A 13,695-nucleotide genomic window follows, 5' to 3' on the forward strand; every position below is an offset into this window, starting at 1 on the left:
CCCATAAAGTATATATATTCATAATCAGCATAAAATTCTAAGTCGATTTAACGATGTCCGCCTGTATGTCTGTCTGTCTGTCACGATACAGACCACATTATTTGACGTAGAGCGCCAAAATTTAGCAGAGCAATTTGTATTGTGTCTAGGATGGTTGGTATTGAAAATGAGGTATATCGGTCCACGTTCTGGTATAGTCCCCATATAACCGTACTACCCGATATTCGGTATTTTGATGTTTTATGCCACATTTTTTCACTGATTTGTCTAAAAATTGGTATTTGTGGGTCATAATGGGTCCTAGTTCGTGTGGCAAAACATTGTATGTATAGGTCCACGTTTTGATATAGTGCCCATATAACGTTACCTCGGTATTTTGATGATTTTTGACACATTTTTTTAAAGAATTTCTCTGAAAATTGGTAGTTGTAGATCATAATGGATCCCAGTTCGTTTGGCAAGTCATTGTAATTATAGGTCCACGTTTTAGTATAGCCCCCTTACAACGGTACCTCTCGATATTCGGTAATTTGATGATTTTTGCCACATTTTTTCACGGATTTGTCTGAAAATTGGTATTTGTAGGTCATAATGGGTTCTAGATTTATCCTAAGGTGGAGGGTATTAAAAGTTTGACCCGGCCGAAATTAATGATTTTATTACTTGTTTCTTTCTTATTTCTTAATCGATGCCTTACTAATTTATACTATCCCATTCCCCACGTTTGAACCTTTATTTTTATTTTCGTAACTTATATGCAAATATTCAAGCTCCAACACACAACTGTACACATAACTGGGTTTCACCCGATCGTTTGGCTTTTATCGTCTGCTGTTTTGGTACTCACTATCTTAACTCTATGACTTTGCCCCTCTGTATCCATCACGCAAGTAAAGCTACCTCTCAACCAGGTTGTCGTGAGTTTAAGCACTTCAATTTGTTTAATAAAAAAAAAAACCAAACAGAAATGATTAATAATAATAATACATATATGCTTATGTACTATAGTTTTTTCTTTGCATGCTGCTTATACTACAGCAAAAGAAAGTTCGCTTGATGATCCAAAATGAAAGAGTGAAAATATTGAAGTGAATCAAACCTAAAATGTTATAGATATCAACAAGTGTAGGATGTTTGACAGTTGAAAACTGTTCCATAATCAAGTCACGTGATGTGAAAAGTGAAATTCATGAAAAACGATTGAATGTGCTTTCGAGATCCAGTAGATCGACTTGCTCAATCAGCAAGTTGACTATACAATACCGCGTGGAGAGCCACACGGTATTGTTAAATAATTCAGGTTTTATTTGAAATACAAGTAGTTTGGAGATCAAATACAATACAGATTTCTGAGATGCGTTAGCTTTTGACTCTCAATGTTTAACGACGACTAATTTAACAACTCATTTATGAGTATTATGCGAACGGAGGAAAGTAATTATATAAACTAACACCCTGTTTTGTAACAATTTATTTCCCATCTGTAGCAAATTTATTGATTAAAACCACGTATATTTGAAATAATTTGCAATACTTTATAGTTTTCAATTGAAAACGCCAGTTGTTAATCAAGTGTTGCCCAATTATTATTATTATTATTATTATTATTTTTTTTTTTTTTTTTTTTTTTGAAAACTAGTTTTTTCAAACTAAAAATTCACTGAACAATCTGGCATTACGAATTATTAATAGAAGCAAATATAAAACACAAAACAAAGAATGTTGTTGTGTTTGTATGTTTGTGTATTTTTGCAACGACCAGTTGCAAACGTAACAAAAACAATCAAATCAAACACATTGTAGCATCGTTGCCCATCAGTACGAACAAATCATGTTAGCACACATTTACTATTTGTGTATAATATGAATTAAATAAAATAAAGAAATTTTTATAATTTTTTCTTGTTCTTGCAAAATAGCCACAGTTAATACTATTACTTTTGTTTAATTTATTATTTGTAATAATAACATTTCTATTTCCAAAAAATTGCATACAATTTTGGAAAATAATATTTAGAATAACTGAACAACTACTGTATAAGCGTCATCCTAAAATTAAAAAAAACACGGCTCGAAATCTTCTAGAAATGTGTTTTGCACACAAAAGCAAAAAAACACCGGCTTTATTTTCTTGGCTTAATATGTCAACTTTGTTTGTTTATGTGTGCGTATTATTTTTAATAATAATTTTTTTTTCAGAAAATATTCAAATTCGAGTGTTTTCAAAATGCTTATTGCAACGTGTGCTTCTACAAAATCTACAGTTTTTGTAGCAACATAAATCTTTAGATATACAGGGTGAGATAAAAAACTGCAACAAAGTCAAACGCCATAATTTTTATTTATTTATTTTTTTTTTAATTTTATTGAATGAACTCAAAAAATGTCGGAAATAGCATCAAATTTTAAAATAAGTTTAGATTTGTTCGAATTGGTCACCTTTGACTCGAATTATGGCCTTCAAATGGCTAATGAATCCGTCACACTCTGCCTGAATGTTGCTCTGCGGTATTTTGGTCCATTCCCAACGAAGCGCTTGCTTGACGTGATCGACACTTTGGTATTTTTAAGTGTCGATCTTGCTTTCCAAAATACTCCACACACAATAGTCCAACGGATTGGTATCCGGAGGTTTTTTGTGGCCATTGTGCGCTGGAAATGAATCGAGGAACCTCATTTTGTAACCATTCTGGGTGGCGCGTGCTGAGTGCGGTGGGGCTTTGCGTGCCCAAGGCTTTAATACACCCTCCTGAATATTTTCGCGATAATATTCGGCATTTATTCTGATGCCATGGTCGATTAAAACGAGCGGAGAGCGAGCGAGCCTACCAACAATGGGCAGTTCCACGCTTGACTGCTAGAGACTAGCTCAAGCGAGTTAGGTCGGTACTGAATAGAATGGTGTAACAGGAACGTTAATCCCCCTCCACTACTGGACCGATACTTTCTTAGTACGTTGTAACAATAACAACGTTGTAGGCTGCAATTTTTATTCAGCTTGCAGCCGATTCATAAATTCCACTATCTCATCGTGGACTCGTTGGGACTACGTTACTGCAGCACGTCGCAACATAATCTCTTTCGCTGCAGTTTCGAAAACTCATTAGTTCGGAACAGTTCTTGATAGGGATAGGAAAGCAAGATTAGTGGTGTACTAATAAAAAGAAAAAAAAAAAAAAACAGCAGAATGCATGGTATAATGAGACAAGATAGGCTAACTTTGAAAAAATATGCAAATATAGACGTCTACCTATTTGGCTTGTAATGTCAGAATTACTATAAAAATAATAAAAAAAACAAACAACTTATAATATTTATTTTGAATAATTGAATTGAAACCCGCGAAAACTGAATGAAAGGTCCAAATTTCTTTTCAAAGTCATGTTCTATATACAGTGTGAGATGAAAAAACTGCAACAGCCAATGAAAAAACTGCAACCAACAACAGACTCCTGTCATTTCTAAGCCTCTCGTCCGACTGCTGTTAAAATTATTCCAGCGTACAAAAGCATTTCTGGTGAGAATTTTGCAGAAAAAAAGTTATTCGTGATAGAATTCAGGCGTTATAGTGTGATTTCTTTATATTTGGCAGGAAAACCACAAGTAGCTATCGTTAGAGCACTCCAGTATTTAAATGTGAATAAATCTTTTGTGTCTCGTTCGACAGCATGTTCAAGTCGTCCACGCAAGCCACAGCTATCTGTGACAAGATAAAAAGTAGGAACAAGATCCTCAAGGCGCTAGCCGGCAGAACTTGGAGTGGGGATAAGGAAACCGTGTTGACCTCTTATAACCAGCGTTCGAAAATAAACAGTACACAAACATAGTGTACTGTACCGGTAAAGTATCACTAAACAAATTTTAGCGGTGATGTACCGGTACACTACCACTAAAAAATATTTTAGTGATACTGTACCGGAACACAACGATGATCGTAGTGTACCGCAGTCGGAGCACCAAAAAACGTAGTGTACCGCAGTCGGAGCACTAAAAAACGTAGTGTTCCGCAATCGGAGCATTAAAAAATTAACACTCAGTCATACTTTGTAAAATATTTAGTTTTTTACACACCTACATTCATTGATTTTTCTGTACCACAATATGACAGGTAAATAATTTGCATAATAACCCATTACAACGCAACCACTAAAATAGCCCTTTTCGCGGAAAATTTAAAAAAATTTCAAATTTCAATGGTTAAATACAAATCACTATCACTTCAGATTTGGTCCTTTTTTATTATTTCTAACTATTGTCACATTTTTCTGCTTTCTTCCATTTCGCAACCAATCTAAACATACATGACAAATATAATAAATTCAGCTTTTATTTTCATAATATTGAATTGTATTAGCAATTTTTGCATTATCAAAGACATCTAATTTTCTCACAAATCGTAAACAACACATATGTGGTACACTACCGGTACATAATTTTATTAATGTTCCGTTTTTTAGTGCTCCGACTGCGGTACAGTACGATTCTCGTTGTGCTCCGGTACAGTATCACGAAAATATTTTTTAAGGGTTGTGCTCCGGTACGGTACATTATCTTAGTGTACCACTTCACCTTGGAACGGTACAATACCATACTGTTTATTTTCGAACGCTTCTTATAACGCGATAGGTCGGTCTGTGGTCAGCTATGTGGCTCCAGAGTGATCTGCGAATACTAGTGCTACGCAGGGGAAGCACATCCACACCTGTCAGAATGCTGCCCTGAGAACTACGTTTAGGATGGTGTAGTCGTCTCAATTCGTATTGGGCACGAATTGATGAAAATGTGCGTGACGTCTGCCCGGCGTGTGATACAGACCCGCACAATACGCTGCACCTCTTTTATTGCACAGCCAAACCTACCCAACTCACTCCAGAAGATCTCTGGCTACAGCCCATTAAAGTAGCCGAATTTTCAAACCTGGAGCTTGAACCAGATTAGCAGAACGCAAACACTTACATGTACTACTGCTATAACCCTCTCTTATAAAAGGAATATTTTTCACAATTTCCACATCCTGAGTGTTTTCTAATGATATAGTTTGTTATGATTCCTCCTTCATTTGTTCTTTCATTCCTCAAATAAATTTTGCCATATTTACACTGATTAATGAGATTTTCGTAGTTCACCAAATCGATCGGAATCTGAAGAAGCTAAAGTAAAAACGATCGATTTCGATTACCGAATTCAAGCCATCTTAATATCTTGAGGGAAATTGATAAAGTTCAAAGAGCAGTGTTGTCGCTCTTTTATCGCACTCAGAGAACTTGAACAATGGTTCTCTGGACACTGCGTGTAAAATGTATAGGAGGTGAGGTCAAAACCAGTGATTACATATCACTACGGTTAAACTCCGAACCACTTGATATCCATATACTTGTTAGGGACGTCTGGATTCGTAACAACTCGCCGCTATAAGGGATAGCTGCCTATACTGATGGTTCTAAGGTGAAATGTGGAACGCCTGTAGGGGTCTTCTGTGAAAGCCTAAGCATTAGCAACTCCCTCAAACATCGCAACGACAGTAGCGTATTTTAAATCTGTTGTCAAATAGAAACGCTGAATTTAACGGTCCGTGTCTAAACATGGCGATAGTCAGTCGGCTTTGAAAGAACTTAATTCTAATTTTGCAGTGTACAAAGTGGAGTGGCGACGACACCGATTACAGCAGGCTCTGCCATGATAAGGAGGATGTTTACATTTTCCGCTGTGTTGTCTCGATAGTCGACCTCATTTTTTTTGTTTGGAAGAAGATCTGTCTACTCATTGTGTTGATCCCTGCTTTTGACAGAACGTTGCGTGGTTTTCGGTGTTATTATTTATTTTTTATTATTATTTTTCAGAAAAAAAAAAATCAAAACATAATATAATAATAAGATAGAAAAAGAAATAGTAAATAGACAATGGTATTATAACCGTCTGCCTTATCAATAGAATAACATTAATTCATATCGAATTATATTGACTTATTAACATTTCTCTGTACTTTAAACGCGATAGGTCGCGATATTCTTAAATAAGACACGAGCTGACTCCAATGATTTGTCGTCCGCCCAATATGTTGACCACATTTTCGAGAGATAAGATAGCAGATTGAAAACAGCGTATTCTGAACACTTTCAGAACCGGACATTCTCCCAAGAAATGCAATATAGTTTCATCTTGATTAAGGATGCACAATCTACACTTACTTTCTCTACTATTTGCGTTGAACCTAGTTCCATTTAGCTTAATCAGTCCACATCTAGCTTTAAAAACGATATTTATTTCGTTTCCGTTGTATGTCCATTTCTCATCTCTGCTAAGCCTTCCTCCTTTTCTGAATACAAGGATTTCTGATTTGGACATTTTTAATTTTAGATTCCACATTTTACAATAGTTTTCAAGATTTGAAATCATATACTGTAAAGTGGTCTTGTCGTCTGCCAGTTTAACAATGTCATCTGCATATAAAAGCAATCTTATATTTATATTTTGGATATTTATTCCACCTTGTAACTGTTCATGCAAGTCGTTTATGTATAGTGAGAAAACAATAGGTGATGATGCCAAGTTGTGAGAGTTTGTATATTAGGGATTTTCGATACACGTTGTCAAAGGCTGCTTTGAAGTCCACAAAATAGGCATATACCTTCTTACCCTCATTAAGCTTTAGACTGACAATTGAAGTCAGATTGTACACATTATCAACAGTTGAATACCCCTTCCTAAACCCGGCCTGATATTCTGTAAGTATACGATATTTTCCTACCCAATTGCAGTCTTTCATTTAGAATACCCATCATTAGCTTTGCCAGACAGTTCATGAAAGCAATTCCTCTGTAATTGGAAGGCTCGGTCATATATCCTTTTTTATGAATGGGGAATATTACAGTTTTGATAAATGTATTATCTATCATTCCGTTATTTAAAATCTTATTATATCTGTTGACGAGTTGTTTATGGAAATCCTCTGTGGCGTAGATAATATGTTCGTACGTATGGGATTCTGTCCTCCACCGGTGCTTTGTTCATCTTCAGTTTCTTCAAGCTACATTTAAGTTCTGCCAAACTAGTTACTCTGTCATTTAATGTATCTGAAGATATCAATGAGCTTGTTTGGAATGTTTGGTTTCCCATTTTTTTTCACTGTTTTATACCATTGCTTTGTGTCCCTGACGTTATTTATTGTGTGCATTATACCGGCTTTCGGTATAGTTTCTTACCATTTAATTAATATGGGCCAAAAGGTTGTGAATTTAATGTTATGCTTCAAATCTATTTAAATGTTTATTGGCTACGTTAGTTATAGAGAATCAAATACAAATAAAAATCATTTAAATTGCATTTTTGAGAGTTACAAGAACTAGCGTCAAATTTAGAGATAAAGGGAACACGAAATACTGAATACATTGTAACATAGTAATATATTTACAAGCAAAACAAATGTATTTATTAAATAAAATGTATGTTTAAAAATAGTTATTGATAAATAAGAACTGCATAATCAAGTCTTCTTAAAAATTAATGTATATAAATATTAAAAAATTAATTATTCATTTAATATTAAATTCTTTTTCAATACATTAAAAACTTATTTCCTTAATAGTTGTAAGCATAATCACACGATATCTGCTTTAGCCTTATAAATCTGTCTTAAAAATATTGTTTAATGTTTACCTAATACTATGGTTTTTGACCGTTAATGAATGCAGTACGTTGATACATTTCCAAACAAATATTTGCAGACATATAATAAATAATTGCAGAGTTGTGTCTACTTGGTTGGTCCTGGTGGAAAAGGATTTATCACAGCTACAGCAGCAGCTTGTTGACTTGCAAGTACAGCAGCTAGAAAAATAAATATAACAAAATATTAATTCAAGAAATGACTTCTTTTTGCATTTATTATTGACCACTATTATAAATATATATATATATATATATATATATATATATATATATATATATATATATATATATATATATATATATATATATATATCCGACGATTAATAATTCTGCATATTTTTAAGTTATATGCTGCATCTATCTAATATATGATATACGGTAGTTAGATGCAGCATATAACTTAAAAATATCCAGAATTATTATTATAATTTTTTTATAGTGTAAAGATAAAGAATATAGTAAATTTACTTTTTCGACTATTTCTCTAAATCTTCGAAGAATTTTTGGTATACAAACTAGTACTAGTACTGCTATGGCGAAATATTAATATATATAGAGTCTACATGATACGCAAGTTACGTGTGTACTTTGTTGGCTTCAGTAAGAAAACGGTTAATACTATTATCAAGCAAATAAATCTGTTAAATAATCGTATCACGTACAACCTATTCCATAAAATGTTACTAGAAATTCGTTCATTGATAAGGTTTTGCCGTCTCCTGCGCTAAGTTATAATCTATTTTGGAATTGTAATCAATTTTGAATCGAATTGTTTTCTTATTGTTATTACAATAATAAATATTAGAAATAAATTTTTATATCCTCCACCTTGGAAAGAAGGGTATATTAACTTTGTCATTCCGTTTGTAACATCCCTAAATATTCGTCGTAGACCCCATAATATATTCATAATCAGCATAAAATTCTATGTCGATTTAACGATGTCCGTCTGTCTCTCTGTTGAACACATTATTTGACGTAGAGCGTCAAAATTTAGCAAAATAACTTGTATTGTGTCTAGGATGGTTGGTATTGAAAATGAGATGTATCGGTCCAAGTTTTGGTATAATCCCCATATAACGGTACATCCTGATATTCGGTATTTTGATGATTTTTGCCACATTTTCCCACGAATATGTCTAAAATTTGGTATTAGTGGGTCATAATTGGTTCTAATGTTTCCATTACCCTAAGCTGAAGGGTAATAAATGTTCGGCCCGGCCGAACTTAATGTTTTTTACTTGTTTTAATTAATTTAATTTTTATTTTTTTATTATACCCTTGGAAATGAGGGTATATTAACTTTGTCTTTCCTTTTGTAACATCCCTAAATATTCATCGTAGACCCCATATAGTATATATATTCATAATCAGCATAAAATTCTTAGTCGATTTACCGATGTCCGTCCGTCTGTTGAAATCACGATACAGCCTACATTATTTGACGTAGAGCGTCAAAATTTAGCAGCACAATTTGTATTGTGCCTAGGATGGTTGGTATTGAAAATGAGATACATCGACCCCCATTTTGGTATAGACCCCATATAACGGTAACTCCCGATATTCGGTATTTTGATAATTTTTCTCACTTTTTCCCACGAATTTGTCTAAAAATAGGTATTTGTGGGTCATAATGGGTTCTAGCACGTATGGCGGAACATTGTATGTATAGGTCCACATTCCGGTATAGCCTCCATATAACGGTACCTCTCGATATTCGGTGATTTGATGATGTTGCACATTATTTAACGGATTTGTCCAGAAATTGGTATTTGTAGTTGGGAATGTGTTGTAGATCGTGTGGAAACATTGTATGTTCACGTTTTGGTATAGCCTCCATATAACGGTACCTGCCGACATTCGATATATTGATAAAAGTTGGTATTTTTAGTTCATAATGGGTTCTAGCCCGGTGGCAGAACATTGAATATTCAGTTCCACGTTTTCCTATAGCGCACATATAACGATACCCACCGATATTCGGTATTTTGATAATCCTAATCACATTTAACCACATAAGTGTTTCAAATTTGTTTCCATGTGCGAACATTTCTTGGAATGATCACAAATTATAAAATTCATTCCGAATACATCAATTTTGCGACATCCTTTGGGACAGCTGTTGGAAGATAGTGGGAAATTTCCGTGGACATCAAATTGAAGAAAACGCTCAAGAATCTAAAAGGAGAAATTTTTGAAGTCCTACACGTATTGGTGATGTTTTATCACAGTTAACTGGACCGTGAGGCGTTGGCTATGCATATGCTATTTATGTGGTTGGATTCACTTGTGCGGATTTTATGTCAAAACACAATCGATTTATTTGATGTACGCCTCTGTGTGTTAAAATAGTTTGGGTCTGCTTGCTACCTTCATCCACTCGTACATGTAAATATGCTTGGTACAGGTCAATCTTGCAGAAAAATTGAGAATTTTTAAGTGTATTTCATTTATTTTCATTTTAGAAAATTTGATAGATGACAAGCCTTGGAGTATAAAATTGTCTATAGAGGTTCCCGTTTTGGTATGGCCCCATATAACGACCTCACTCACTTTACGTTTTTTTGATAAAAGGTTTGCAAAAGGTTTTACTGATATATGTAATTTAAAGTGAAACACGCTTGAATTTGTCCTTCAAATAAAAACATAATTTTGAGAAAATAGTCGGTATTTTTAATAGCATTTCCAAAAACAAAGTTATTTGACGGACCCCGTAGATCTGAATTTCCCAAAGCAGCGATAATATTGTGTAGGCCTCGAAATTTGGGACCGATTTGAACTTTGTTTAGCCACACACAACCGAAAGAGCAACTAATACCTCCAATATTGAAAAAAATATTAATTCATTAAGAGACAAGAAAAAAAAAACACATGTGCATTTATTTACAAGCTTAGGGCTATGATTAAATTCTGAACAAACAGACGAAGATATTTTGTTGTGTTTGTTTTAGTTCAATTGATTCTTATATAAAAGGAAAAGGATTGGAATGGAATAATTGTGTCGGTATATGCACTGACGGAGCTCAGGCTATGTGCGGGAAAATTAGCAGTGTGTTTCCAAGAGTTCATTAAAGAAAACCTAATGTGCTTTGTGGACTGACAGATATGCCCTGGTTTCAAAAGAATTATTAATAAAAGAATAAAAACTGTGCTAAATATAGCTGCACAACTTGCAAATTACATGAAAGCAATGCCTTTACAAGTAATTTTGTTTCACAAGTTGTATGAAAAAATGGGACGTCTTCATACAGCTCTTCTCCATATTGAGACACGTCGGTTGTCAAGGGGAAATATACAGGCACGGTCAGTGGAACTGCGAAATAAAGTATCAAAATACTTACAAAGAAACTGCGAGTGTATTGTATTGTAGTATAAATTTGCTACAATTTAGTCCAACAGTGTTACCGGCGACCGCATCAAAAGAGAATGATTTAAACGACATAATTAAATGCAAAAAAATAAGCATCGTCAATAGCCGAAACTGGTTTGCTGCGACGATGCAAATTGCTCATTAATCGGTTTCCACCGTATTATTATTAAAAACAAAACAACTATTATTGAACAGAAACAAGACAAGTGAAAAAACTACAGTGAAACGTAAAAATAAGTAAAAAAAATAAATAAATAAACAGTTAGGTTAGGTGCTACAGTAATTAAAAATTTAGAAAAACTGCAATTTTTGAAGTCAAACAAAAATTAAAATTTTACTAAAACTTCCTAATACACAAATAAATATACAATTAGACAGTATAAAAAACGAAATTAAAAGTGCTTTAAACTACAATGAAATGGAAAATAGTTTAAGCAACAGGCAAAAGCATTTTTAATCAAATCATTTCGGTATCACATACAAAGTAATTGTTTCGTAATAATTTGACTCTCGTCGATAAAAACTGAAGAAGGAAACATTATCCTTATTTTAAAATACAAATGTGAATAAAAAGTTGAAATTTTAATCCAAGTAAGTCAGCGATAAGTTCCAGAAAAAGAAGTAAACCTAAAAAAATTGAGGAAACTATGGACACCATGAGACCATACAAAAAGGAGCTGAATTCAATAAATTGACAAATTCAAATTCATTTGGATGAAAAGATACAGGATAAAATCGAAAGAGAGGCTAGAGGAATTATTTCACGTGTCCCACTAACTAATAATGGATTAACATTAGCACGGAATCTTACGATTCATTATGAAAAAAGGATGCAAATTAGTGAAGAAATTAAGACATTTTTAATTAACCTGGTGTGTCTGCAGAATCAGTCACACGATTCAAACACTATAACGTACAATCAAAAGCTGCATTCAGACTCGGGGGATGCTTGAAATCAATGTCAACGAACGAATCAATGTCACCTAAACTACATTTAGGCTTTTTAGAAGAATTCAAGAAGCCAGAATTAGAACAATTTGACAACAATGTGATGTTTGTAGCCATTATCCAATTTTATTTGATAGTGAAGATTACTAAACTTGAATGACAACTCTGAACTTCCATGTCGGTTTGTTTTTGTTGTACCACAGGATCTGCACGCTTTTCCCATGCTCGCAATTTAAAGTTTGGATGTACCTTTCGGCTGATCCATTTGTGGCTGGATGACCTGAAGCAATAATTTTTGGATAATTCCATTATCCATACAAAAATGTCGGAAAACATAGCGTTGAAAAATTGTAGCGTTGTCGTTTTGAACGAGAAGAATAGTTTTTTCAGTGTTTGAGGCCTCTCGAATTATTTCAACTTCTGACCATTTCGGATATGCATCCAACAACACGAAAAAATTATGATTTTGAAACAATACTGCGTAGTCGATATGGACCCTTTGAAAATTTCCCATTGATGCCTAATTACTTTAGCAGGAGTTTTACTCACCTGAGCACAATTTTGGAAGGCTCTTACCAAATGCTCGATATCGGAATCAATATTTTTCCAATAAAAAAATCTACGTGCCGACTGCTTCATTTTCAAAACGTCTATGTGTATATGATATACTTCATTGATAATATATGAACGTAGGTTGACAGTAATGGTTATCCGATCGTCACGAAATATAACTCCATCTTGCACGGAATAACTTGGCTCCAAGTTTTTTCCCGCTCAGTAGGTCTATTTTCAAAGTTGATAATTAGGGGCCCCTTTCTGTCCCCAGTGCAGCAGTTGCAACAGTAATGGATGAGGACGAAATTTGATTTATTATTTGGTCTAGAATATTTTTGACTTCTTCGTCCAAAAAATATTTGAATTTGTTGTTATTATCCATCGGGGGTCTAGATAAACAATCTGCTTTTGTATTTATTAATTGTAATTGAAATAAAAATTTTGTTAAAAGGATGTATACCTGAGAAGCCTTGCTAACGTCATCGCTGGTGTTTTTGTACTTAGGTGAAAAATTCTAGAAAGCGGGCGGTTGTCCGTAATTAGGGTAAACTCTCGTCCCATCAAGTATGTACAAAACTAAACAGCATATGCATAGCCAAAGCCTCACGGTCCAGTTATCTGTAATAAAACATCACCAATACGTGTGGGACTTCAAAAATGTCTCCTTTTAGATATTTGAACGTTTTGTATATATTTTTGAACGTTTTGGCAATAATTTGACTATAAACTCCGAGCCGCTTAAAAATGTGACACTTGCTTGATAGGTATTTTCGGAACAACTCTAGTTTAGTAAAAACTCTTCGTTTTTTTCGAAATTTTTCCCAGAGGTAGGTATTTTTACTCTGATTCCGGGAAAGTATTTTTTTCTTGGGGGATGGACCCGGGACCCCAGATTTTTGACCCGAAAATCCGGGCTACGTGAAATAAACCTTTTTTTTATTGAAAACATAATTTTAATGAACTGGTTAGAATCGGGTTATGCGGGTGGAAAGACCCATATCTCTGGACTCAGTAAAGGTATTAGCATTGTTGACCGCCATAATGGGCCCTTTTCGGACTTTTGGGGTTTTTATAAAAAATCCGGGTCCAAAAAATGGATAATTTGACTATAACTTCCGAACTGTGACCACTTACAAATCATCATTTGACCACTT

The 13,695-nt window shown here is 34.1% G+C and overlaps 1 protein-coding gene across 4 annotated transcripts in view; it reads right to left on the reverse strand.

Moving 5' to 3' along the window:
• Window positions 1–7,234: 7,234 nt before the first annotated feature.
• The window catches only part of LOC101893228 (mucin-2), a 345,912-nt gene continuing 339,451 nt past the window's right edge, over window positions 7,235–13,695 (reverse strand). For all 4 annotated transcript variants that reach the window (XM_059127347.1, XM_059127350.1, XM_059127346.1 and 1 more), the window contains one exon: window positions 7,235–7,827. In XM_059127347.1, coding sequence (XP_058983330.1) covers window positions 7,754–7,827 — 74 coding nt within the window. In that variant the 3' untranslated portion in view covers window positions 7,235–7,753. The remainder of the gene's footprint in view (window positions 7,828–13,695) is intronic.

Source organism: Musca domestica, unplaced genomic scaffold (genome assembly GCF_030504385.1).
Source record: "Musca domestica strain aabys unplaced genomic scaffold, Musca_domestica.polishedcontigs.V.1.1 10, whole genome shotgun sequence".
Taxonomy (NCBI): Eukaryota; Metazoa; Arthropoda; class Insecta; order Diptera; family Muscidae; genus Musca; species Musca domestica.